Source organism: Hemibagrus wyckioides, linkage group LG21 (assembly GCF_019097595.1).
Source record: "Hemibagrus wyckioides isolate EC202008001 linkage group LG21, SWU_Hwy_1.0, whole genome shotgun sequence".
NCBI classification, from domain to species: Eukaryota; Metazoa; Chordata; class Actinopteri; order Siluriformes; family Bagridae; genus Hemibagrus; species Hemibagrus wyckioides.
Window position 1 is genome coordinate 6541054 of NC_080730.1, and position 27387 is coordinate 6568440.

Consider the following 27387-nt stretch of genomic DNA (forward strand, 5'->3'; position numbering starts at 1 on the left):
AGCTAAGTGGAGAGACGTTCCCAGCTCAAAGAAAGCATGCATAGTTTTAAAACCCTACATTTATGGTTTAAAGGAACACCCCAGTAAAGCTTAACGGTTTAAATGAGAGCTGTCTAGTTACCATGGCTAAGTTTGTGTCATGCAAGCTATGTAGTAGATTAGCAGCATTTCACAGGAAGTACTAAGATGAAGGAAAAGCTAGTTACCAAGTGTGCCATGCCTGAATTTGATCAATATTTATAAAAATCTTTCATGCTTGTTAGCAATGATAACACAATAGCAGCACTAGCAACCTTCTATCATTAGACTGCATTTTGTTAATGTAGGTGTAAGTTTAATCAATCCATTCAGCTAGTTAATAAGGTTATGCTAGTATGATTTAAAGAGTGTCAGGGTAGCTTTGTATGTTTTTAGCAACAGTGACAAATTGTAAGGAAATAATAAGCAAAAATGTGAAGCTGGTTAGCAAAGAGGGGACACTAGCATTTAGTAATTACTGTGTGTGTGTGTGTGTGTGTCATACAGACTTGCAATCTTTTTTGAAACAACTTTATTTTGTTAAAGTGGATGTAATGCAATTTTAAGCAACTCATTAAGCTTTTAATTTATTTTAAGCAAAGCTTGTGATTAGCTTATTTAAGGGAATATATTCTTTTATTTAAATAGCTAGTTAGCAAAGAATAAGTGCTAGTCGTTCTGTGATTGTGGAAAATCTTAAGTTGCTGGAGACACATAACTTTGGCAAACAATTGAACATTGAAACATTGAAAGCTAGCTGTAAGGGTGGTTTTAAGTGTTATATTAGGCTTACATTCATTTGCAGGAACATTTGCATTTTGTACATTGGGGAAGTTTAATTTTTATATGATAACCTAAATGGCAGACATGTCGAATAAATAGTTCTTCAAGTATTATGTTGAGGAAAAAATAGTACTTAGCAAAGAATGAAAGTTAGATGTTAGCATGATTGTATGGTTTCATGTTACTGTTTGGGTTTTGTTAGTGCTGTGGAAGTATTAAAAAGCAAAGATATTTAGAAAAGATAGTTAGGAAAGTTAAGAAAAGAGTAAAAAATGATTTGCTTTTATCGATTTTATTTTATCTTGGTCGGTGATGGTGGAGATTTGCATGGCCTTGGGGCACCAGGTGAAGTATCTCCTTCATCCCAGCCTCAGTTCTCACCATAAATTAGTTAGATCATTTAATGTTCACATTACAGATTCATGAGCCTGGATTTGAAGTTATCAGAAGGGGTGTATTAACCTGATGCCTTAGGCTGATGTAATAGGATAGACAATACCATATCCAATACCAATCAGATCCAAGAAATAAATAGAAAAAAGTCATAGTTTTAATGTTGGAGTCATTTACTAGTGAAATATTTACCACAAAAACATATAATAATATTAATTAACATAATAGATTTGATTGAATTGAATTTGATTGGTTTGAATCAACACAATTGAGTTGTGTGAATACTTTCTATGAAGAAGCTATGTACATTAATGCAAGCAAGGCTTTCTCAGAACTTGTTATGAAGCCATGAATGCATTCTTTGAAGGTTGATCATAATGGTTGCTCACCTTCATTACACCAGCGATTGCTTTTCACTTGCACCTTCTCAATCACTGCTGTGTTGTCAATATGTCAATAAAATGCGACCAAATCTCATGAACATTTCACTCTTTGACAATCTTCATGAATCTACAGTCTCAGCTAGAAAGAAGTCAGCCCCAGCCTCTGTGTCATGCCAACTGCTGTGAGCTGGGATGCACAGCAATCGTTTGCAATGCTTTGTTTGTTTTCACATGCTTTGATTTGACTCATGTCTTGTCTCTGCCCCTTTTTTGTAATTAAATCCTACATAGTATGATATGCAGTGAAATGCTTACACAACTGTTTTTTTGACCCTTGAAAGGAAAAAGGAATAAGGACGAAAAATGCCAAAGGAAAGGTTAAAATCTAAAATATAAAATCTAGTTTAGATTATAAAATAAAATAAAAATATAAATATAATAAGGCATAAGTATAAATCCGTAGAAATCTGTATAAAAATGTAAAAAATACAACTGTAATAAATAAACTGTATAAAGTGTGTTAAATAGGCAATGTGCAGTCAGCAGCAGTACAGGGTGGTCATGGAGTGAAATGAAATGATGAGCAGCAGTGTTATTGTCCATCTTTAATGTGTAGTTGTGCACAGTAGTCTTCTTTTTTATGTGAACAGGAGCAGAAATGTGCAAAATATATGTTTTATGTTTTTGTACCTCGGTCCTGCAATGTGCAAATGTGCTAATGTACAGAGTGTTTGGTTGTGGTGTGTTCCAACACTTGTGTGGAGGAAACATAGCAAGTCCAATCAGTTCTATGTTGAGTTCTGGTTGAGAGACTGTATAGCCTGCAGGAAGAAGCTTCTCCTCAGACTCTCTGTGTTGGCCTTCAGGGAGCAGAAATGCTTTCCTGACCTCAACAGAGAGAACAGTCCATTGTTGGGGTGGCTGAGGTCCTTCACGATCTTCCTGGCCTTGGTCCAGCACCGCTTGTTGTAGATTGAGTGCAGGTCAGGGAGCTTGGTACGGATGATGCACTCAGCTGACCGCACCACCCTCTGAAGAGCTTGTCTGTCCTGCATGGTGCTGTTCCTGAACCAGGTTGCGATGTTTCCCGTCAGGATGCTCTCTATGGTGCAGGAGTAAAAGTTCCTAAGCACCTTAGAGGGCAGTCTAAAGTCTCTCGAGTGTCTGAGGTGGTAGAGATGCTGTCGGGCCTTTTTCACCACAGTGTTGATGTGAAGGTATCTGAAGCTGGAGAGCCAAGCGGGCATTGCAGGCCACAGCGATACAGCGTTCATGTCCACTTTCACATTTGTTCTGTTTTCAGACCTTCGTTTATGTTTTTAAATGTGTTCTGTTTTGATTCAAGCTTAGTCTCAATGACTCTACAGTCTCAGCTAGAAAGAAATTAGCCCTAACCTCTGTGTCATGCCAAGCGCTGTGAGCCGAGATACACAGTGAGTGGAGCAGCCAGCAGCATTATTCATTGCTTTGTTTATGTTTCTACATGTGTTTTGTTTTGACTCATGTCTTGTTTCCACCTCTCTTTTGTCTCTCTTGTTTGCCACATGTGTCAGAATTAAGTTTACCATTAGTTTCATTTTAGTTTCTTGTCTGTATTTAAACCGTCTTGAGTGATATATTCTTTATGAAGTATACCCTCATTGCTCTCAAGTTCACAACATTACTAAGCCTTTGCTTCTTGTTTACCAAGCCTGTCTTTGTCTATGCTAACCTCATTTTTTTTGTCCACTGCCCCTTCCTGACCTTGTCCTAGCCTAACCCGTGATATTCGTTTTGGCTCGTCTTGACCTGCCTTTTGCCACTGCCCTGTTGGATTTGTTATGGAATTTAATAAAAAACAAAGCTCTCCTGCACTTGTGTCCTCACAGTCTGCCTCTGTGCCTCCATCCACATGACACTCAGTTCTTCATATCATTCTGTCTATACAGTATTTCTTTAGCACCACTGGTGGTAATGTTACATTATGTTATGTTGGTTCCACAAGACAAGACAACAGCAAATAATGATGTGGATAAAAAAAATGAAGCAATATACAGATCTTCAGCCTGAGAGTTCCTGCCATTTATACCAGCTGCCCTTGGATAGATTCGGGCTTAGCCAATAATATCATCCAAAAATATAATTATCAGTATGCAGACAAGATCACAGCCTGACTAGAGATCTGAAAATCAATCACCTTTTACACAAAGTCTTTGTCTCACATTGGCATTGTGCCAGTGAGCCATGGCTGATTGTGCTTTCTAATGAGCTTTCATTGATGAAGGAAATTGCACACTGATTTGTAAAGGCATTCTGAATATTGTGGTACTTGCACTACTTGTGTTGAGAAAATTAGTAAAGAAGGCATTGTTTCTAAGAAAGCATTCATGAATATGGTAGTGTCTTTTTTTCCCCCTTTTAAATAATGTTTTGAAATGTTTGTGTTTCACAAAGAACACGTAGCATGCTAGTTAGCATGATTTCGAATGTGTCAGGCTAACAAGCGAGACCATGCTATCTTTTATTTATCTTCAGCCTCATTCACATTACGTTCTGCAAGTTATAGTGAACAGAACATCGAAAGCTAGTGGCATGCTTTAGAGTGCTATCTATCTATCTATCTGTCTTTCTTTTTTTTTCTTTTTTTTTGCGAGTAGAAATGTTATGCTAATAAGTACATCTTGAAGGCTAGTGCTTTGAAGGTTTGAAGAGTATCAGAATATTTATATTAGCGGTATCAACACTTTGTGGGTACAGTACAATTTTAAGCATGTCTGCTAAAAGAGAAAATATATATTTTGTATAGTTTTGAGCTATATAAGTAATAGGAATCTAGGGATTTACCTCAGAAACCCTTCCCTAAAAACCTTCAGCCCTTCAGATAATTACTTTGTCATTTTATTTTATTTATTTTTTTTACATAATTTCAGTGCAATTTCTTATTTGAAACTAGCTGAAAATATAGATAAACTCACTGACCGACATGCTTGTCTATCCTTTGCTACAATTCATCACCACATGCTGACACATTTCAGTTTCCCAGAATAATACAAGACTCGGGACTCCTCCATTGTCTGACTCATTCTGTTTTTTAGGAAACATCTACTCCTGAGCAGTGCCAACACACCGCCCCTCTAGGAGTTGCTAAAAACAATGACAGGCCTGTTGGAATTGACTCACACACCCTGTCGTTGCTTGGTTTCTCAGTTTCACATAGTGGGTGTGCTGGACAACTGAATTAAATGAGCTCTGTGCATCAGTACAACATCAGCGCTAATTTAATTATTTAGCTAAAGTATTGTCATTTTAGCGATAATATATTTTCCCTCCCCTTTCATCTCAGAGGAAAACGGAGGGATAAATTGAAAACATGACGCTATTCTTTGCCTGGAAAATGGCAGACGCTTGATGGGGACAGAATAGGCAGTTGTAATGAAATCAGTGATTTGCAGCACTGCCTGACAATCGGTCAGGAGAATGAAAATCCAGTGCTGCTGAAGAAGGTCTCGTGAACTTCGTACCAGCTTTGTCTTATAAATAAAGGTTACAATCCCCGGTTTGAGTTTTGATCCCATGAAAAAGCAAAGGGCAAATGAAACATGAATAAAATACACCTAGCATAAAAAGTTAATCCACTGAGGGGAAAAGGACACAAAATGTTGTATCAGCTTATTTAGGTGAACTTTGACTTTGATTTCTGAGCCTTATGCTGCATCCCAATCCACATACTATCCATCCTAAATAGTACCAGAGATTAAAATGACTGTGTCCCAAATCACAGCATATTGAAATGAGTATCAAGTTGTTGATTTTGAATAGAAATCGACCGATTGGAAATTTTCAATCAGTGTAAAGTCTGATTTAAAATTCATCAGAATTCTGTTGGCTTTCAGTGTTTTTCCCTCTGTTGGATAACCTTACATAGAATTTTAGTGGTTGAAAATAACATCTTCAAATTTTAGAACAAGCACTTGGGGCATCAGAGAGAGCAGAAATGCATTTGATATCACCATTTGCTTTGAGGATAGAAACATTTGTGTGATAAAAACAAACCATTTTTCTTTTTTTGGAACTTTTCTATAAATACATGGCACTTAATAGGCTAGGTAAAAATAGAAGTACTTATGAAAAACTACAGATTCTTAAAGCCCTGAGTGTCTACTTTTATATGAGCCATTAACCACCACAGGGGCAAAGTCTATTTTTTGGCCTCATGTAAAAAGTTATTTGAAAATGCATTTTGTGGAAGCAGGGACGAATCTAGGATTTTCATTTAAGGGGGCTCAGCCCCCAATGAGGGTATAATAGTAAAAAATAAATAAATAAATAAATAAATAAATAAATAAAACATAAATGTTTGACCAACAGGGTAGGATGGTAAACTTATTGCAGCATTCCACTGTATTGCATAGATGTGTATAACATTTGATTACTGAACAAGCCAAATACAAGTCTCTCTCTCTCTCTCTCTCTCTCTCTCTCACACACACACACACACACACACTGATACTGTCCTCTGATACTCGCTCTGTGATGCCGCGGTCTGCGGATCGCAGAATGCGCTGAAAGACGGGGAGCCGAAGTCTGCTGCCGTTTTCATATGAAATTTAAAGGGGACTGAGGCGATCACCAATTTGTGTACAGTTTATGGAGAATCTCAGAATTTTTAGTGGGGCTGAGTAGAAATTTTAGGGGGGCTAAAGCCAATGGCCTAGCGACGCCCATGTCTGGAAGCCTGAGCCTGAGTATGTCTTTGGATTGGGATGCCTCAACGAAAGTCTGTGTTGTATAACTCAGGGGTCCCCAACCCCTTTTTTTTACCTTGGACCGGTTTGATACCAGACCATTTTACCACAGTCTGGGGGTGACATTTGTTTTTGGGTCATTTTAGCGTGGGTTAGCTTGCGGACTGGCTGATGACTGGAAAAACCCCCGTCTGCATCAAATGCGGAATTGTGGCACGGTTGGAAGTGGCAATTTTTCGAAATAAAATACATATAATTTTAAGTTAAACCCGGTGCTGGTCCGCAGCCCGGTGGTTTGGGGACCCCTGTTATAACTGACTGCTGGTCTCTAATTTCTTTACATTTTCTGGAAAAATAGAAACAGACAATAAACAGATACTATACAGTTACCTTCCAAAACTGGCACTAATGGCATGGAAAGTTTAACAGAGGTCGAGTACAACTTTAACACACCCTCATCACTCCTTGAGAAAAAAAAACAGGCGCTACCTGTTGTACAAATCACTCAAACCATAGTTCACTTTCTGTCCAGTAATCCTCAGCTCCCATAGCCCCTTTCTTCTGTTCTTTATTCATTTTTTTCAGTCTGCCCTTTAATTAATGGGGAAAAAAGTATGCAGAAAGGTCACCAAAGATCTGTGTAATTAGATATACCTGCTTTGGATTCATGGCCCCCATGCACATGGAGTACGAGGCCCTCGCATAAGAATCACGTTCCTTTTGTTCGGCTGGTTCTCCTAATTAAGGGTCAAGGGGAGGAGAGTCTGGGGAAGAGAAGAGTGCCAATTAATGTTGGGCTGCATGCAGATAATCCCCAACTTTAGATGGACCTGTCCATCATACCTTTTTTTTATTCCTAATCACATTTTAGCAGAGATATATTCATCTGGAAGGCTGATTTTCTTTTTGGCAGTATTTGGGATTTTGGTAGTAAGTCTTTTAGGACCAACACCAGGCATCCTTTATCAGGCTGGTTCCTGGAAAGGATTTATGTGTAAATCGTTTGTATGAAAATATTGGTATTTATGAAAATCCTGTATATTTTGTAAAACTCCTACTCTTGCTCCTGAATGTGTGTAAATTTATGCATAATATGACAAACTAATGTAAATGATTTGCTTCCAGTAAATCTTCTAACTTCATACTGCATTTTTATATACAGACTACATTTTCTAGCTCAAATCACTTCATTTTTTAAATTCATTCATTTCAAAATACACAGATAAATTAGATATTTTATATACAGTATATATAGAGCTAACAAACTGTACAATCTTTTATTCATCTTCAGCAACATGTACATTACGGTAAGTAAAATGTTAAGCTAATAAACAACATTGCACACTATTAGCATGATTTAGAGTGCATTGTGCTATCTTTTTTGTTCTTTTTTTTCTTTTTTTACAATACTTAGTTGGTGACAGTGACAGCTAGCACTTATCGTGATTTGAAATATATCCGGATAGTGTTAAATGTTTTTTCTTTTTTCTTTTAGAAAACTAAATTTTGTTGTGGCTAAAGTAGTAATTGCAAGTCATTTCTAATATAATAAATATATTCTTGCCCTTATGAATTAACAGTTTTTAGAGACCTTTTTTTTAGGATAAAAACAAATTAAAATTTCAAAAGCTGTTTGTAAAGACATCTTGACCAGGATTAAGTTTAGTTTGCTGTTGAATTCTCAAAACTGTTTAGTAGATAATTAATTAATTGATTTTAATTCATTTATTTTAATTCATCGATTTTCTAAATGATGAATCTAAAACTTTAAGATTCATGTAAACTTTAGGATTTACAAGATGTGACGTGCGTCTTCAGAATTCAAGTTTCTTGAGAAACACGACAAGTTGCATTTTGTTGTCTGGTAACTGAGAGAGAGAGAGAGAGAAATTAAAGAGAAGATTTTATAGCTGCTGTAGTGTAAATGATAACAGGAATTTTCTTATAAACAGCTAATTTTTGCGTAATAGGAATTGTTTGAATTGACAAATTTCTATATTAGAAGAGGAATTATATTTCTGAATGTATTTTGAGTTCAGTTTGAAAATAATCAACTTCTGGCTGCATCACACCATTGCTTTGTCAATTATTTTCCTGTAACAAATTATAACCTCTGTGGCTTGTCCCATTTAATAATAATAATAATAATAAAAATAATAATAATAATAAAATAATAATAATTAAATAATAATAGCAATAATAATAATTAAATAATAATAGCAATAACAATAATAATAATAATAATAACAATAATTAAATAATAATAATAATAATAATAATAATAATTATTATTATTATTATTATTGTTGTTGTTATTATTATTAGTTTATTACTATTATTTTTATTATTATTATTATTATTATTATTATAAATACAGATTTTAATGCCATTATTCACTGTTCTCCCCAGCGGTAAAAATGAATATCTTCACTTTCACCGGAAATGCAGGTGAAGAAAATGTCTCTGTAAATGTCAGTGATCACAGCCCACGTCCAATATCAGTCATTGGACTCTATTCAGCTCAGACAGTGCCGTTCTCCTTCAAATCAATGGCGGTCTGAACCTCGTCTGTTACTTATTATTGCTGCTGTCAACCTGGCCGACCTTTCTGTCCGATGCTGAAAATGACCCCGGGTGGGTCATAAGCCTGATCTATTGTCTAAGTGCTCATCCCTTTTGGCCATTGAGGTCAATGTAGAGGTCAGGTCAGCATTAAACACCAAGGGGTGGAGAGTGGATGGGTGGTGGAGGGATGGAAAGGTGTTTCTATTTGCCAGATTTTATGTTACACAAGCAGGTGGCTCAAGAGCACTCAAAGCCCTGGGGTGGTGTTTATTATCTTTCACAGGAACCTAGTCACTGTGTGCCATCCATTTTGGAAGCTTTATAGTATCTGTGGAGAGGCAAGATTGGTCCTGGTAATTGTGTCCTGTAGACAGGAGAGAAAGTGGCGAAGATTGTTATGGCTTGATCCAGATTTTTTTTTTTTTCATTGAAGGTTCCTATGAACCTTCAGGCAAGTTGTGGTTTTAGACCATAAACAGTACAATAGCTGTAAAGAAATCTCTTTAATAAGGTTAAAATGGGACAGTAGAGAAGCACTGAAATATAAGCTAAATAAATAAATAATGCTTTTAAAGAAGAATAAGAAAAAGAAAGAGCAGAATATATAATGTATGTTTCAAAATCAAATTTCTGTTAAATATTTTTTGTGAAATTTTGAACTTAGCCCATACCATCAGTATTGGCACATTTGGCTGGATGTTCACATTTAAGTTTGGCAGATGCCCTTATCCAGACCGTCTTATATATACATCTTATTTTGTACAACTGAGTATTGAGGGTTAAGAGTCTTGCTCAAGGGCCCATGGGAAACGGCTTGGCAGTGATGGGATCTGAACACACTACACACGATTCGGACCCATGTCCTAACCACTGAGTAGACTATTAATCACTGCTTACTAATCCCTTAACATATAAACGCATTATGTTTGACATAAATGCAGGTGGATAGTAGCTCTGGGTCTTTATTGGCAACTCATTCAAATCGGACACTTGTTGCGGGTTGTGGGTTTTATTTACATGAGCACCACTAGAATGAATAGACATTTAGGACAAAAACTAGTGTCCTTTACTTTCACAAAAGAAAGGTGGCCCGTAAGTGCAAAATATGATAAAACACAAGAATTAGAAACATAACCAAAAAACAAAAACACAACAGCAAATTCAGAAAGACAATAACATTAACTGAAAACAGTAAGGGTCCTGATTGAAGACTGCATTTTCGTGTGCTGATTGGCTTTTCAGCTTTCAACTTCTCATATTAATGACATTAAAAGTTGATATCAGTTCTAAAAGTCTAAAAATGTTCTAAAAATCATATTAACAGCCTTGATATAAAAAAAAAAGAAAAGAACCACAAATAAAAGCACAAGAGCTCATATTTCCTCTTACTATAAACATGCTCTCCATTTACTAACCAGCCTCTCAGACTGACATATGCTGGAGACAATCAGGAACAAGCATGAGATAACAACCAACACTTTTCTTTGTGGATTAGCGTTAAAGTGTTTTTGAGGTTGCTGTCGTGCTTTTGGTATTTATATTGTGTTTCTGTATTCATTCTGATCTTTTTAGTTTTGAGCTTGTGTTTTCTGATTTGATTTTTTCCCTTTTCCTTTATTTTTGAGGGTTCTTTTTTTTCTCGCTGTGGTTCAGAATTGGATGTTGTGTTTTCGCTTTGTCAGCGTCATCCATTTAAAATTGTTTAGCTATATACCAGTCATATACAACACTTATTCACAATGATTGTAATGAGAAATCTAAGAAGACTGTTTCAGTCTGAGACCTAAAAACCTCCCGGACTTTAAAGGAACCAAAGAATCGAACAAAAAAGAGGGGTGAAACACTCACCTGACAAACGAGTGGATGTGAAACCCTATCCTACAGCGCCTCACCTGACAGCAGGGACACAATGAGCAGATGCCCACTGCCCACTCACCCTGATGGACAAGATAATGGAGTGCAATAATGGTGCTCAGTCCAGAGGCCTCCAGACGCCCAATGTTCATCACTGGCCTCCCTGTCATCGGCACAGACACATAAATACACAGGTGACGGGTGGAGAGGGGCCAAGGCTGTGATACCAGACCCTGATATTATTTCTGCCACCCCTGTATGTTAGACAGACAGACGGAGGGAGGGACAGACATATAGATCATGACATTGTTGTTTGTACAGGTTTAGAGATCACTTTAGGGTGTCTCAGGATTCAATTGAGGGGTTCTGCAGGCAAATCTGACTCCAGGCTTCTATTGCAAAGAGGAAAGAATCTGGATGCTTAAATATTTCATGTTCTGCTGCCTCACAAATAGGATTATTCATAATTACACTTATAAAATGTGCCATGTGATACCCAGGATAAAGACGAGAGGATTATACGGTAAACAGGTAGCCTATTTAATTTCAGTGAAAAGGTGCAAACTATAACAAGTCACAAAGCCATCTCAAGAGCTCACTAGAATGTGAATAATAGCTCTTGTGTTAATATAGTAGCTGTATTGCTAATTAAGAAGAAAACAATGGGACTTGCTGTTGTAGCAAAATGTTCCAAGGATAAATTTCAGCTTATTGAAGAATAGCACACATTTGATCTATTTATAGTTATGTTTTATTATACTATATATGTGTAAAAGTATTAGTTATTCCCTCACCTGCCTCTTTCGCCTATCTGCTGTCTCTCTTGAAGTAAAATAAATAAATAAATAAATAAATAAATAAATAAATAAATAAATAAATAAATAAATAAATTCATTCATTAAAAAATAGACATGTTTTGTCTGAAAGAAATGTATTATGTATTTGTCACAGAAAAATGTCATTGCTTTGTCTTATGTTACAAAAGTTTGGCTAAAAACAACTAATCAGCAGCTCTGACCAATCAGGTTTGGGAATTCATCAGCAATGTGTAAAGATTATTTTACATTTGCTGCTCAATCACTCTGACCATGACTGTATTTAGAGATTCAATAGTCATAAAAATGTCTAAATGTTTCATTTCACAGGCGATATTTCTTTAACAGTACTATGAACAAGACCCGTATCAAAGGTCACAGCAAAAATGTTTATTTCACCACTAAAGCATCGGCATTTTGTCTCAGAAATATGTTTATGTCGAAGAGAAACTCACGTGAAACATTCTACATCGTCTGGAATCTGAATTTCTGAGGTACTGTTTGGAAAATAGTGCATGATTGAGCCTTTCAAGGTATGAAAAGGATGCACACGTGTTATTATGTTTGATCTTTCCTACTGGAGGAAGTCAGTTGAGTGATTTCAGTATCACAGAGTGACAAAGAGGGTTTCGAGAGGTTTGAAGCGAAGACGAGAGAGGAGATATGGATGACACTTAACACTTTGTAGTGGTGCGGATAAATTAAGTGTATGTTCCCCAAGATGGCTGTCACAGCCAGAGCATGATTCTTTGAAGTAGGGTAGTAAACGCACTGCCACTATCTGTAGGTGTATCTTTTTAGTGCTTTTAGTGTGTCTTTTTAGTGCTTGTGTCCGTTTTCAAATCTTGAACACTATGACTATGCCCTGAGAAATACTGCAAGAAATTTCATTCACAAATATACAAAACAATTTCCCGAACTTTATTCCATTCCCGAGCTTCAAATTGTGGAAAGATCAATGGCAACCTTTATTATCTAAAGTGACATATATAGTGCTATATATCCTTTAAAAATGATATCTTTCCAAATGTTTGTAGATGATCAATATCAACTTAATAATATTTGATAAGATTCACTTTTTATGGCTTTGGTACATTCTGGAAAGATCAGAAATCAGATGCTATCTACTATGAAGCTGGGATATGTGCAACGAATGTATAAGTTAATATTTTTAAAAATACTTAAATACATTTTGGAGGCTTCCCTGTACACAACATGCTCTGTGTGGGCTAGATAGAGAGGTGGCTCTATAAATAAAAGCTGATTTCTTTTGTGAATTGGAGCAGTTAGTAAAACAATGTGGTACAGTTTTATTTTGGAACTCGGTAAACCAGTGTTTAGGTCAGAAGTACAGTAGATAATGACAGAATAAACAAGGAAAAAATAATCCACCTCCTCTCATTCATATCTGTATCTGTAGTGGGATGGGAGATCAGTTCGCCAAAATGACGTGGAATTGATAAATACTTAATAAAAGACGACAATGCTGAATTGATATTTCTTTCCAGTTGATAAAGAAGCTTTGTTCTCCATCTGCAGTGACACCAGAGAGGTAGACAGTTATCTCCTTTCATACATGAGGTTAAGAAAAAGCAAAGATAAAGTCCATTTCAAGGCACAGGATTTAACATGTGGAGAGCTTAATGCAATTAAGATTTCCTGTAGTCAGTGATCTGTCTCAGTCACAGTATGTAGTATATTGCAGTTCTGTCTTAGAAAAGCTTTCAGAACAAATGGACGGTTTCCTGCCATAGACAAAAAATTCCCATGAGCATTGATTAGCCAAATTAACTAGGCTAAGTAGCAATGATTAATGTGATTTAGCTCAAATGTACGGCAACCTAATAATGTGCATTTGTACAGACTACAGAAAATAAGTGAGTACTTGAAGTCTGTGCTGGACAAAAAGTCTTTCGCTATGATTTTTGTCCTTTTACATGGAAATGTTATTTCAGTCTGGTTAGCATCACAGAACAGTTGCAATATAGAAGTGTTCTATAAATACAAACAGTGTTTCTCTCAGTGTATTTTGCTCACTGTTTCCACACCCTGATTCTAAAAAGATTGTCTAGTAATCTGGTTAAATAATACGCCTAGATAAAGTAGTTCCTTCCTACAGCTACGTGTCCCTATATATATATATATATATGTATAGTCGAGCAGGTGGCAGGAGGAATTGTGCACAATACAGCATTGAGGTGCTTCATACCTCAGAGACATATACCTTACTGTACAAACCTTTGTGGTGGTATATTATATGTATGACTGTATGTATATTTTAACAGCATATTAAATGAAAAACCAATACATAATACAATATGTACATATACCACAGCTTTGTTTCTTTCTTTCAGTTTGATATGGTCAAACTTTCTGTAAGGAAGGAATAAGGAAGGAGTAAGCCTCCATGAAGTCTTAAGGACAAAGGACTTTATGCTTTCTAGCTTCTCAGTAACATGATTAGCTTGGTTGTTTGTTTATTTATTGTCCTTTTTGAAAAAGAAAAGAGGAGTCTTTTAAAAAGTTTGAAACAAGAAACTTGTTTTATTACTTGTAAATGTAGCTATAAATGGGAATACGGATGGCGTTCTTCTATAATAAATCTGCAGTTCTAATTACTTTGGTAAATTGCTGTGCTATAAGAAGAATAAAACATTTCAGGGTGTACTGTAATAAGAAAATAATCACCTTTGCTTTGTCTCAGGTTCTTCATTTTAGCTATAACAGCACTCTGTGTAGTGTTTTATTCCTTTCTTCCATATACAGTATACACATATTACCATGTCATAAATATATCAATCATGTTACTGAAAAGCTAGAAAGCTCTGTCCTTAAGACTTCATGTAGGCTTATTCCTTCCGTACAGAAAGTTTGGCCATATCAATCCTTACACATTTTTTCTTTATTCACATTACCATAAACCTGTGACTTGAATCACAGCTGGCACTACTCAAGTTGATGTTGGAAATAAATCAACATAATTTGAACAATCATATAATATAAATCAGCACAGCTGTGGTATATGTACATACTGTATCATGTATTCGTTTCTCATTTAATAAGCTGTTAATATACCAGTCATCACTTGTCCAACAACATAAAGACATCAAGGCATGACATGGTCTACCCAGCGATATTTGTGTAACTACACTTCAGCTTCATGTAGAGGTTGAAATGAATGCTTGCAGTGTTGTATTGCTCTTACAGAACCCAATACATCACAGTATTTCACAAATAGCCTGTTAGTTTAGCAGTCAACCCCTTTAACACATATTCTCAACTGACATCAAGCCCTTTTCTAGGCTTTCAAATCTCTTTGATGGATCATTTTTGTGAAATCAAACATGTGCTCTGGAAGACGATGAAATTGTATGACAAGGCGACGAATTAGCATAGAGAGTGACAGCAAGTTGAAGAGTTTGGAGAAAAATGCGGTGCTCAACACACCATGGAGGTCTTCCATCATAGTAATTTAGAGGCGCAGCTCTCAGTGTGACACACTCATTATTGTTGTTTACTCTCCAAGCATGTGGCCTTATATGGCGATGTTTGCTCCGTCGAGCACTGCACGTTGTTTCCACACCCACTGCTGCACTTGAGTCGCGAAGTTACAGAATTTAGGAAAGGTGCATGTCTCGCCTTTAAGGCATGACAGATCCGAAGGCTAATTAAAAATAATAGCACCTCATTGAAATTCACTGGCCTTGGATGCCTCCTGAGGGAACAGAGTGAACAGAAGTTGGAAGATCAGCTTGTTGCAGTCAAAGATCAAGCACATCGCTGTTTTGTGTCATATGGAAGATACAGTCTGGGTAATAATTGATAAGAAAGCCTTGGATGAAGAAGTTTGTAAGTCCTAAAATGCTGATGAGCCCAAAATGAGCCCAAAAACATTATATGGATATTGTCAAAGGCAAGTAATGTGGTCACCCAGACTACTTGATTTGCCAGATTTTCCCTGGTTGTCCAGATTATTTGATGTGATCAGGTTCTGCAAAGCCAAAAGTGCAATTTCTGATGGGACAGAATTTCCATCCTTCCATCCATCCATCTGTCCATCCACCCATAAATCCATCTACTACTGTATACTGGTTAACCTAAACAAGGTCACAGGGAGCCTGGAGCCATCTCAGAGCACAGTTACACTCTCACACACTATGGTCAATTAAGAGATCTCAATCAGCCAGCCTACAAGGCATGTCTTTGGACTGGGCAATGGACATGGACTGGACATGTATACAAAGTTTGGAGGCAGGAATCACGCCCCCAGCCCTGTATATGAGGGCTAATCAGCACCTTCTGACCAATCAGGTTTGAGAATACAACAGTACTTTGGAACAGAGATCATTTTTAGTGACATTTGTTGCTAAAACACTGTGACCATGACCACCATTAGAGACTCGATAGTTGAAAAATGATTAAATCTTTCAGTTCACAGACAGGAGTGCAAACTCTGAACAGTACTGTGAACAAGACACATGTTAAAGGTCACACCAGAAATGTTTATTTCACCACTAAATCAGATGTAATGTAGATGCTGTAGGTGTGAGGCAGTTGTTAACCACTAAGCCACTGTGCTGCAACACAGAATTTCCAGACATAGGGTATATCTCTAACCCTTAGATCCTAATCCATTTTTAAAGACCCTTATACATTTATATACTCTTATAGACCCTTCTAGACACTTGCAGACCCTTATAGGCATATGTATTGATCATTATACACCCTTATAGACCATTATAAACTCACAGAGCCTTGTAGACATTTGCATACACTTATAGATCTGTTTACAGCCTTATATATTCTTACATACCCCTTGTAGACCCATGATAGATGCCTGTAGGGAAGAAAAGCTATCTGTAAGTCTATAATGATTCCGATCAGTTCCAAACATCCCCCAAATGCCACCATTTGATACACTGCTTATAATTATTTGAATATTTTATTGTGCTCCGTTTTAAACTCTGCCAAAACTTGGTTTCATTTTGATTTTGGCAGGAGACAATAGAAAACAGTCCTCCCTGGAGTGTCTTTGTTCTAAAGAAGTTCAAAGTCTCTTTTTTACTCAGAATTAGCACTAAATTTCTACCACTTGTTGAGACTAGAGACTAGACTAGACACACCAGGTTGTGTCCACACCTTGTGTCCAGTTTAACCCTGGATAATCTCTGGGAATCCTGACCAGGATTCCCAGAGATATATATATATACACTATATTGCCAAAAGTATTCGCTCACCCATCCAAATAATCAGAATCAGGTGTTCCAATCACTTCCATGGCCACAGGTGTATAAAATCAAGCACCTAGGCATGCAGACTGTTTTTACAAACATTTGTGAAAGAATGGATCACTCTCAGGAGCTCAGTGAATTCCAGCGTGGAACTGTGATAGGATGCCACCTGTGCAACAAATCCAGTCGTGAAATTTCCTCGCTCCTAAATATTCCACAGTCAACTGTCAGCTGTATTATAAGAACGTGGAAGTGTTTGGGAACGACAGCAACTCAGCCACGAAGTGGTAGGCCACGTAAACTGACGGAGCGGGGTCAGCGGATGCTGAGGCGCATAGTGCGAAGAGGTCGCCAACTTTCTGCAGAGTCAATCGCTACAGACCTCCAAACTTCATGTGGCCTTCAGATTAGCTCAAGAACAGTGCGCAGAGAGCTTCATGGAATGGGTTTCCATGGCCGAGCAGCTGCATCCAAGCCATACATCACCAAGTGCAATGCAAAGCGTCGGATGCAGTGGTGTAAAGCACGCTGCCACTGGACTCTAGAGCAGTGGAGACGCGTTCTCTGGAGTGACGAATCGCGCTTCTCCATCTGGCAATCTGATGGATGAGTCTGGGTTTGGCGGTTGCCAGGAGAACGGTACTTGTCTGACTGCATTGTGCCAAGTGTAAAGTTTGGTGGAGGAGGGATTATGGTGTGGGGTTGTTTTTCAGGAGCTGGGCTTGGCCCCTTAGTTCCAGTGAAAGGAACTCTGAATGCTTCAGCATACCAAGACATTTTGGACAATTCCATGCTCCCAACTTTGTGGGAACAGTTTGGAGCTGGCCCCTTCCTCTTCCAACATGACTGTGCACCAGTGACCAAAGCAAGGTCCATAAAGACATGGATGACAGAGTCTGGTGTGGATGAACTTGACTGGCCTGCACAGAGTCCTGACCTCAACCCAATAGAACACCTTTGGGATGAATTAGAGCGGAGACTGTATGCCAGGCCTTCTTGTCCAACATCAGTGTGTGACCTCACAAATGCGCTTCTGGAAGAATGGTCAAAAATTCCCATAAACACACTCCTAAACCTTGTGGACAGCCTTCCCAGAAGAGTTGAAGCTGTTATAGCTGCAAAGGGTGGACCGACGTCATATTGAACCCTATGGATTAGGAATGGGATGTCACTTAAGTTCATATGCGAGTCAAGGCAGGTGAGCGAATACTTTTGGCAATATAGTGTGTATATATATATATATATATATATATATATATATATATATATATATATATATATATATATATATATATATATATTTTTTTTTTTTTTTTAAGAAAGCTTTGAAAAAAAAAACCCTTATAATTAAACTGGGATAAGCTTTTTGTGTTCTCTCAATAAACTGATATTGTGTCTTGGAGATGAATTCTCTTTTCTTATTCTCAAAGAGACTCTTTGGGACTTGAAGGTTTTTTTTCCATGATACTGGTTAAGAACAGAACTTGCATTGAGGCAGATGGCCTTAAATCCATACCAAGCATTAGAAGTTTGACAATCTCTGAAATCTTATATTTCTGGCTCAAGATGTTGTCACAGCTGTTAATGTATCTTACAGCAGTTGCAAGTGAATAGGGGGATTCTGAGAATGAAATAATGGCAGCTATATCATAGCAAACCTGAAACACAGGCTGTATATATATATATATATATATATATATATATATATATATATATATATATATATATATATATATATATATATATATGCTGTGTGTGTGTTATTTGCTTCCTTCTCTTCTGGAGTGCTCTGACTCCCAACCTCTTTCATTTCCTTTCTCGACTCAGTATTATTACGTCTGACAGAATGCAGCCCAGTGTCACCCCTATATTGAATATTTAGCTGAAGGCGAGCGATTATTGAACACATTAGGAAAAAATAGCCAGGGGATACTTCAGCATTGATTATACATCCAACATCTCTACCAAGCACGTTCTTATAACTTCATTTGAAAGCTTTTGTGATGAAGTTCAGGTTTCTGTGGCCTTCTGTCTCGCTTTGTCTCAAAGCCAGAGTCACACCGAACAGTCCGTGCTGTTATGCTTCAAATTCTGTGTGCAGAATATGAATAAAGGAAAGTTATGCAATATTTTGTGAGCATTTGGAGGCTGTGTGTTCACATGGCAGCATGGCTCCTGCTGAGAGGAGACGAATAAATACATCACTCATAGTTTCATTATATAACTCACAAAACAATGGGTGCACTAAGCAGCACATGATAAATCAGTTCCTGTGATGACATGAGATGTGATTGCATGGTTATTGCTCGAACAAAATATGCTTCTGCTGCATTTTTACCACGTTGTGGCCCAGGTTTCTATCTATCTATTTATCCATATATTTATTTATTTATGAACTCATTTGAACAAAGGCCAAGAAATTTAATTACCATCTGTTTTGGTGGTGTCCCTATACAGCATTAAATTTCTTTGTCATGTCACACTCCACAGTGGAGGTTCATGGCTCATATGAAAGTAGACACTCTGGACTTCTGGAATTTCTTTTGTTTTATACGTATTTTGTTTTTTTCCTAGCCTAGAAGGGGCAAAATTTTCATAGAGAAGTTCCAAAGAAACAAGAAGTGTTCATTTTTTTAACACAAATGTTTATATTTATCAATACCTATCTATCTATCTATCTATCTATCTATCTATCTATCTATCTATCTATCTATCTATCTATCTATCACAGTAGAGTAAATGTGACATGGCTATTGGGGTGAAATCGCCTTCTGCTGGTTAAAATATAAGATATGTATCTTATTTGTAGACTTGAACTAGTTCTAGTTTAGCTCTACTTTTTTTCTAATTCATTTTTCTCTCCATGTGTGCTTTACTTTTTTTTAGATTCCTCAGATCAGCTATGCCTCTACAGCTCCGGAGTTGAGTGACGATCGCCGCTATGACTTCTTCTCACGTGTGGTTCCACCGGATTCGTTCCAGGCCCAGGCCATGGTGGACATTGTGAAGGCTATGGGTTGGAATTATGTCTCGACTGTAGCATCAGAAGGCAGCTATGGAGAGAAGGGAGTGGAAGCCTTCATGCAGATCTCACGAGAAGCTGGTGAGCCATCTAACCTTTTCTTTCTTTATTTTTATTACATCTACCACTGGCCTTTTTTTAATATTTAGTTGGAAATGATACTCTGTTGACTAAAACTAGTTTTTTTCTTCTTCTGGAAAATCACCCAATTTGTAACTCAGTAACAAACTTATGACGGAATTATGACGATTTAATGGTAAAGTAAATTAAAAATGAAGTGAATATAGAACAAAATATCTCTCCAGAGCCTAAACCATATTCTATCATACTGCATAGAGAGAGAAAAAAAAAGAAAAAGAAAGGTGGGTAATTTCAATCCAAACAAAACTAAAGCCTTAAAGCAAAGAAATAAAGTATATTACAACACTGGGAATATGGGTTCAGATCATTTTAATAGTGAAAAGATTCGTATAGACATTAGAGTAAATTACTGCCAATGAAGGTTAAAAAAAACAAAAATACAATACTGTTCTGTTCCAGTAGCACCAGTTAATCCAGATAATATTATAAGTGTCCTGTGTTTGCTGGAATCCTTAATATTAACTAATAAATTACTATAAAAATAAGAGTTTCTACTGCACATAAACAATAACATTCACTAATAAATATATAGCAAACTCTACTGAATCTAACAGATTCCCCATTTTGTCATTTAGAGATCATTAAATAGCAAAAAAGGAGAAAACAAACACATTAAACACAAATAAACAGCACATCAAGAAAAATATGACTCCAAATGAAATTACAGTGAACAGCAGCTCGGGTGTAAGAGAGCATACTGAAAACATACTGAACATTCCCTTCATATCTAATCTTACTTCAAGTAGTGTTAACATACAACATATAAAATAGATATGATATTTGCTCTGTCAGCCACAAAAATATGGGAGTGGATTTAAGTGTCACTAATGTCAGTAATAGAGATAAATCTTTGTTTAAAAGGTCTTGAATGTAATGTGTTCAGTCACTCAAATGTCATAGCAAACAAAGTGCTCCACACCCCAGGGATAATTTCACCCTGCACCATCATTAGTGAATAAAGCTAATGGTGGAGACTTAACATGCTGCTTTTAAAGCATAAATTACATCCCAAGCTTCGAAATGCCATGAAGATATTGTACTGAAACTTTTATTATTTCTCTAATAGTAGTCACAATGCTTTGAAATAAATTGATTAATTTATATTTCTTAGAGATAATTTAGTGTTTTTATTTTTTTTTATTTTATTTTATTATTTATTTATTTATTTTATTTTTTTTTATTTTATTTTATTTTATTTTATTTTATTTTTTAGTTTTTAGTTTCCCATAGATAGCATATTATACTATGGTATAATTTTTCATACATTACTTAGGTTGTTAAGTGGTAGGCACATGAAGGAAAATATCATTATAGAATACTAACCACTATCTAATAATAATCATTTGTAATTGTAGTCACTTAATCTTGTTGCATAACAACAACAACAAAAAAGCTTTTAGATAGATAAGCCAGCAAAAGAATAGAATGTTTTTGAGAAGAATTTTGATTATAATTATCCCAGACAAAAGGTTATTGTTAATAGGATGTTCCTGTTACAAATCTTTCTCTAACGATTTAATAAAATTAATTCATTAGCGCACCTCACTATGAAAACTCTATTACTCCCAGTCTCATGCTAGAAGCTGACGAGACTGACATCTTCTACCTCACCTATAGTGAGCTAGTTAGCTTAAAGTGTGTAAAGGGAAACAAACAAATAAGTTATTAAGGTTAAGGTCACTGTATTACCCTCCTTACATCCTTAACGGAAAGTAAGCAAGTTGTTGGTTAACATTTTGCCTGTAAGGTAAGAATGTGGTGTTTTTTCTTGGCAGTGATCTAAATGACATATGAGACCTTGACTTTGAATGTAAGATCTTTGATCCATGATATGTCTAACTGTGAGGTGACTACATTTCCTTTGAGCAGAAGAGGTATATGATGGCGTACTTACACACTAGAGTTTTTTTTCTTATTTAGAGAAGATCATCCATCCATCCATCCATCCATACATACATAAATCCATACATTCTTCCATCCATCCATTTTCTATACTGCTTAACACAAGGTCACTGAGGAACCTGGAGCCTATCGCAGGGGACTCTGGGGGGACACCCTGGTCAGGCGAGCACAATCACACACACACACACACACTTACTGTATAGCCTACAACTCTGAGGGACTGAGAAAGGAAACCGGAGAACCGAGGAAACCCTCTGAAGCATGGGGAGAACAAACTCTGCCTGCACAGGGCTTGTATATGTTCTAATCACTAGTCTTCCTGCTAATAAATACCAGAAAACATTCTAATCATCAGCTAGATGTATTGCAGAAGGTGATAGGACACATAAACAAATTTGAACTATACATATAATAGAGTTTGAGAATGGCAATAAAGCTAAAATTTTTGTTTTTTTCTGATTGTTGAATCTACTTTGAGTTGTAATTTTTACTCAAACTTGTTAGAAGAGTGGCTCAGCAAAATCACATCCAAAAATCAGTCATCAAATCAAAATGTTAATCCAAAGAAAGAAAAGGGAATCAGGAAAACAAGCGAATGGCAAGACTTTGCAATGAATAGCTGAAATATATATCTTTAAAATAGAAAGCAAACCAGGAACTAATAGGAAATAATCGTCTGATTAGAATTCGAGAGAGTGTGCTATTTGGGCGGGGTTATGTCCTGGGCTGTTGTGTTTCCCTTAGACACCGATTAGTCCACTCCAGATTTATACAGAATTAGCAGAGACATTACATAGACCAGGCTAAGTTCATTTTAATTGTTTTACTTGCAGAATAATTTGTGATACATCCATAGAGATTCGTTTGTTGGATCTGAGCTAGCAATCTTTTGGCATCAGTGCCACATCAGCTTCCTTGTATGTAAGACTGAGCTCTTCTGGCACATTTTATTGGTCTTAAATGAGTGATGCTCCAGCCGACAAGCTCAAGGTGCATTCTTTTTTTGTTTTTTGTTCGCTGTATGCTACCACACTTTATTTTCTGCCTTGTAATCAAAACCCGGAGCATTAATCATTAGTGCAGGCAAACATTTCTTTTGAATTATGTTCATCGCAACAGCCGTGGGCAACAAAAACGTCAACAACGTGTGCAGAGAAAAGAATAAGATGAAATTACCTCCTGATTATCCCTATTATGTTTGGAGGACAGAGTCTGCGGGACTCTTTGCCAGTGAAATAAATCAGTTTTAGATTTGACAGCAAGCAAGCTGTCCTTTGAGTTAATCCTTAATACTCATGAATAGAAATAATAATAGTTGTTATTGTTAATAATATGCTTACTCCAAGAAGTGTTTTTTTTTTTAATATTTGTTTCACACTACATGCAATCTTCGTCATCCACGAGGCCGATCATTATAACCTCATAGCATTTTGTTCTTTCGCTCCCCATCTTTCTATGGTTAGATTGTTCCTCATTGTGCTTGCAGCCATATTGAGTGTATTATTAAGGCTGTTATTCGTAAGCATCTCGTTGTCTTGGCTACAGCAACAGTGACCACCGGAAACAGAGCCAGAGCATTAAACAGAGTACAGCATGTTGCATCTGGTGTAATTCAGGAGGATTTCACAGCCCATGATCACGGCCAATATAAGAACAAATTCATTTTCTCGTCATATGTTTATTTGGTTCAGATTTTAAAAAGATGTTAAATTGCCTCTCAACCCTCAGCCTATAATGAATAAAGGGGGGAAAAAATCAACCAAAAGTCAATAAAAAGACAACTTAATGACTCATTCATATTTCTTTATAGAGGCTGAATCAATTATTCCCAAATAGTCTACCTCAAATTAGGCAAACATGGGGCTATGTTGTGCACAGCGAGATTTATCGACAAGTGTGCACCCAAACAAGATAGACTTTAGTTTAGGATCAGTTTTAACCAGTGTATAATGGTTTTAAATTCAAATGTTTGTAATATGAATGAATGGATGAATGAATAAATGAATAAATAAGTGAATCAAAACATTAAACACAAGACACTTAAGACTAATTAAAGTGCATGATAGACAGACAGACAGACAGACAGACAGACAGACAGACAGACAGACAGATAGATAGATAGATAGATAGATAGATAGATAGATAGATAGATAGATAGATAGATAGATAGATAGATAGATAGATAGATAAGGGTCTAATGCAGCCATGATCTGTTTCAGTTTAAATCTCAATATATTCATATTTGTTTTTATCTTTGGATTTAAAACAGAAGTGGGTGTGGTCCACAGAGGAAGTTATTTATTTATTTATTTATTTATTTATTTATTTATTTATTTATTTATTTATTCATTCATAATGCATTTTTATTTTATTTTATTTTATTTTATTTTATTTTATTTTATTTTATTTTATTTTATTTTGTTTTATTTTATTTTATTTTATTTTATTTTACACAACCATCATGTCCTACAAACAGAAGAAAACAGTAAAAAATATGTAGGCTGAAAAAACTAATTTCCTTCACAAATTACTATAACAAATAAGACTGTTATAAAGCAATGATGCCTTTCCAAATTCGAGCTTACTGCAACCTGTTCTTTAAAAACTCTGCATTAATAAAGAAACTATATGTGGTGGGACTTTTAATAAAATGCTAAGAAGCATAATTTGGGAAGTCTTAGCTCTGTGTTTAATGAATGGATGAGAAAGCTGCATAGACAAAATGGCCTTCAATTAATTCTCTATCCAAAATTTTTAAAGTCAACACACTGGTAGTGCATTTTTTCTGCTGGAAATATAGCAGTATGACCAATTTTAATGAATTCTTGGGGGGGGGGCTATTGATCATCTACTGTGTTCTTTCTAGTTTTACATTCTTCAATGCTCAGCACATTTCCTTAATTAGATCCGCTCAGTTTAACTTACTGAGGAGGGAAAAATATATCTATACTATCTATATTACCATTACAGTAGGGCTTACATTAGGTTAATTTCTTGTCCTACCTTTTTTCCAAGTCTTGATACAAGCCTTTTTTGCCACTTCAGATTGTTCTGGTCTGGAAGCCTGCTGGTCCTTTTTATATTTTTATGGTTTAAGGTTTAGGCTAACTCTGAATGTACCATCCAAAGAGTCAGAGGTGGCAGTTAGCTCTGAGGGACAGTATGAAGCAGACATTGTGCACTTTCAAATGGGCTGACAGAGCAGACATTGTGGGTGGAAAAACTCTGAGAAGGACTGCCAGAAGACATTTTGCAGTCGTTCAACAACATAAGAGGATACCTAGTGAAGTGAAGACATGCAATATCATTTTGACACCTTAAGCATAACTCATAGATGTGATGCATCTGTACTAGAACCCTGGGCTTAATCCAAGTTGGACTGAGTTAGCACAGTAAATCAAATGGGAGTTCATTTAGCAATGTAGACAGAAATGGACCAAATTTGAATCCTCAGAATAAAACCAAATATACAGTATATCTCGGTTTGGAACCTAACCTATGAATATTGTATTATAGCTTCAAACTTGTAAGTTGCAAATGAATTTGTGTTTACTCCAGCGTTATCCACAATGTCATTTTCAGTGATAAATTTGACAAGTATGTTATCTGTTGTGGCATGCCAAGGCTGTCTTCCCCGTCATATTATCCACACCTAGCTTTGCATCCAGGTATTTGTCAGCCAGTATTTGTCATCTAAACTTTGCCTGCCAGAGATGGGATTGGCTCATACTGTGGAACCAATATTAGTTTATTTGTTTAGTGAGTCATTACAGCCTCATCCGGATTAAAACAGATGTGCCTGATATTAAGGACCTTCATTTGCTTATTGCATTATCCTGCATGTGAATGCCAAATCCTCAACTGTTTATTGCATTCATTGATTTTACACGCTCAGGTTAGTGACAAAGCACTGCACTTTTTGGATAAGTACTGTATAAGCCTTGGGAAAAGTAGAAATGTTTCACATTTTTGGTTCAGTAGAATATCACTATGACTTTAAGGACTCTTGAACCCCTCTACACCTCTTGATATTCAATTATCCCCTTCATCGCTTGTAATCATAAATAGCAAAGTGCAAAGGTTCTTCTGTTTAATAGGTTTAGATTGGTAACAAGGTAGTCACTATGGTTGCAGCAGGTACACCAGTACAAATTTCCAGACAAATCCAGACTCTTTAGATCCGGTAAGATCTCTTGGGCCTCTTGGAATCATCTTCTCTAATGACAACTCACGGTTTGGTAGCATATTTGACTATTCAACCATGAGTTCTTGAGATCTAGTTCTTGCACCAACGCACAATAATTTGTGCCTATAGACAGATTTAATGCACATGGTTGTATGTGCCAGGCTTCTTGCTTTCTTGGACTTTTTTTGTCCTCAGAGTTGATATGAGTCCCTAAAGGAATCATCCTCATCACAGCAACAGGTTCGGTGATGCATGAAGTACTATCTGGGGGATACTTGCCTAAAAATGGCAAGGACTATTATGTTTTTTGTAGGACAGGTGCATTCAGTACAAAGTCGATACACCGCTCCACCCACACACACAACCCGATGCTCTGGTACCAGTGTCCCACACCTCTTGTTATTTTGGGCTTCTTATGGTTCCCTAGGGTTTCTTAAGGAATCATCCTCATCTTATCCAGCTTTATATATTATGGTTTGGGGATACATCTTGCTGGTATAAAGACTTCCTTGATGATCCAAAGACGTTTTGAGATCTTGTCCTCAAAATACTACATAACATTGCTTGCATTTTTGCTTGTCTAGCTAAACCTATGAGCCAGGTCTATAATGTCTTACATTTCTCTTCAACTGAATTTTAAACATGTTATAAATGAAATTCTAAGTTACTCCAGCAAAATTTGTTTAAATCCACCAAATCATCCAGAGAAGTGTGTTTTCTTCAAACCGTCGGTTGGTTACAGACAAGAAACTTCGACTGTGACCTTGGGTAAACCCGTTCAAAGGTGATTCAAATGCCACGTCTCTTTTTGCAAGGGAAGGCTGACATTTGAATGGCCACTAATGCACAGCGATTTGTCAGTCAGTTGGTTATCTACTGTATATAAATGGGTGGCAGTCAAGCACTTAGCAATCTTCTGCAAATGCACTGCTGCAATCAGCAAAGCATGGGAGTTTAGGGGTTTTTCATACCTTTAACACTGACTGTGACTAAAATGTGAAAAGGTTTTCATATTGTGCAACACGAATGAACCTGTCAAAGTTAATGACTTCCCAAGGGCTAACTATTTTAGTCTTAATGTTGCAGGGCTTTGTCTTTATAAGAGAGGTGATTGTGCCTGATAGATAGCTTTTTTTTGTTTATATGAAGTATTTCAAGTATATTGAAAACTCTGTAGAAAGGAAAAGGAGCAAGGCGGTAGAAGGCGGTGGTGGTGGCGGGGGTTCACATATCTTGCAGAAGCTTATTTTTGGTAATTAGCCTTGTACTGATAAAATTAAATAAGCTCTCTAAGGTCATATAGTTCCTACCGTTCTTAAAGTTTATCACATTATGTGCTGGCTTATTTCCCACAGTGATGGAAGCATCAG

At 36.6% G+C, this 27387-nt stretch overlaps 1 protein-coding gene across 2 annotated transcripts in view; it reads left to right on the top strand.

Moving 5' to 3' along the window:
* Nucleotides 1-27387, top strand: part of LOC131342929 (metabotropic glutamate receptor 7) — a 217914-nt gene that overhangs the window by 52479 nt on the left and 138048 nt on the right. For both annotated transcript variants that reach the window (XM_058374251.1, XM_058374250.1), the window contains exon 2: nucleotides 19653-19869. In XM_058374251.1, the coding sequence (XP_058230234.1) occupies nucleotides 19653-19869 (217 nt within the window). The remainder of the gene's footprint in view (nucleotides 1-19652; nucleotides 19870-27387) is intronic.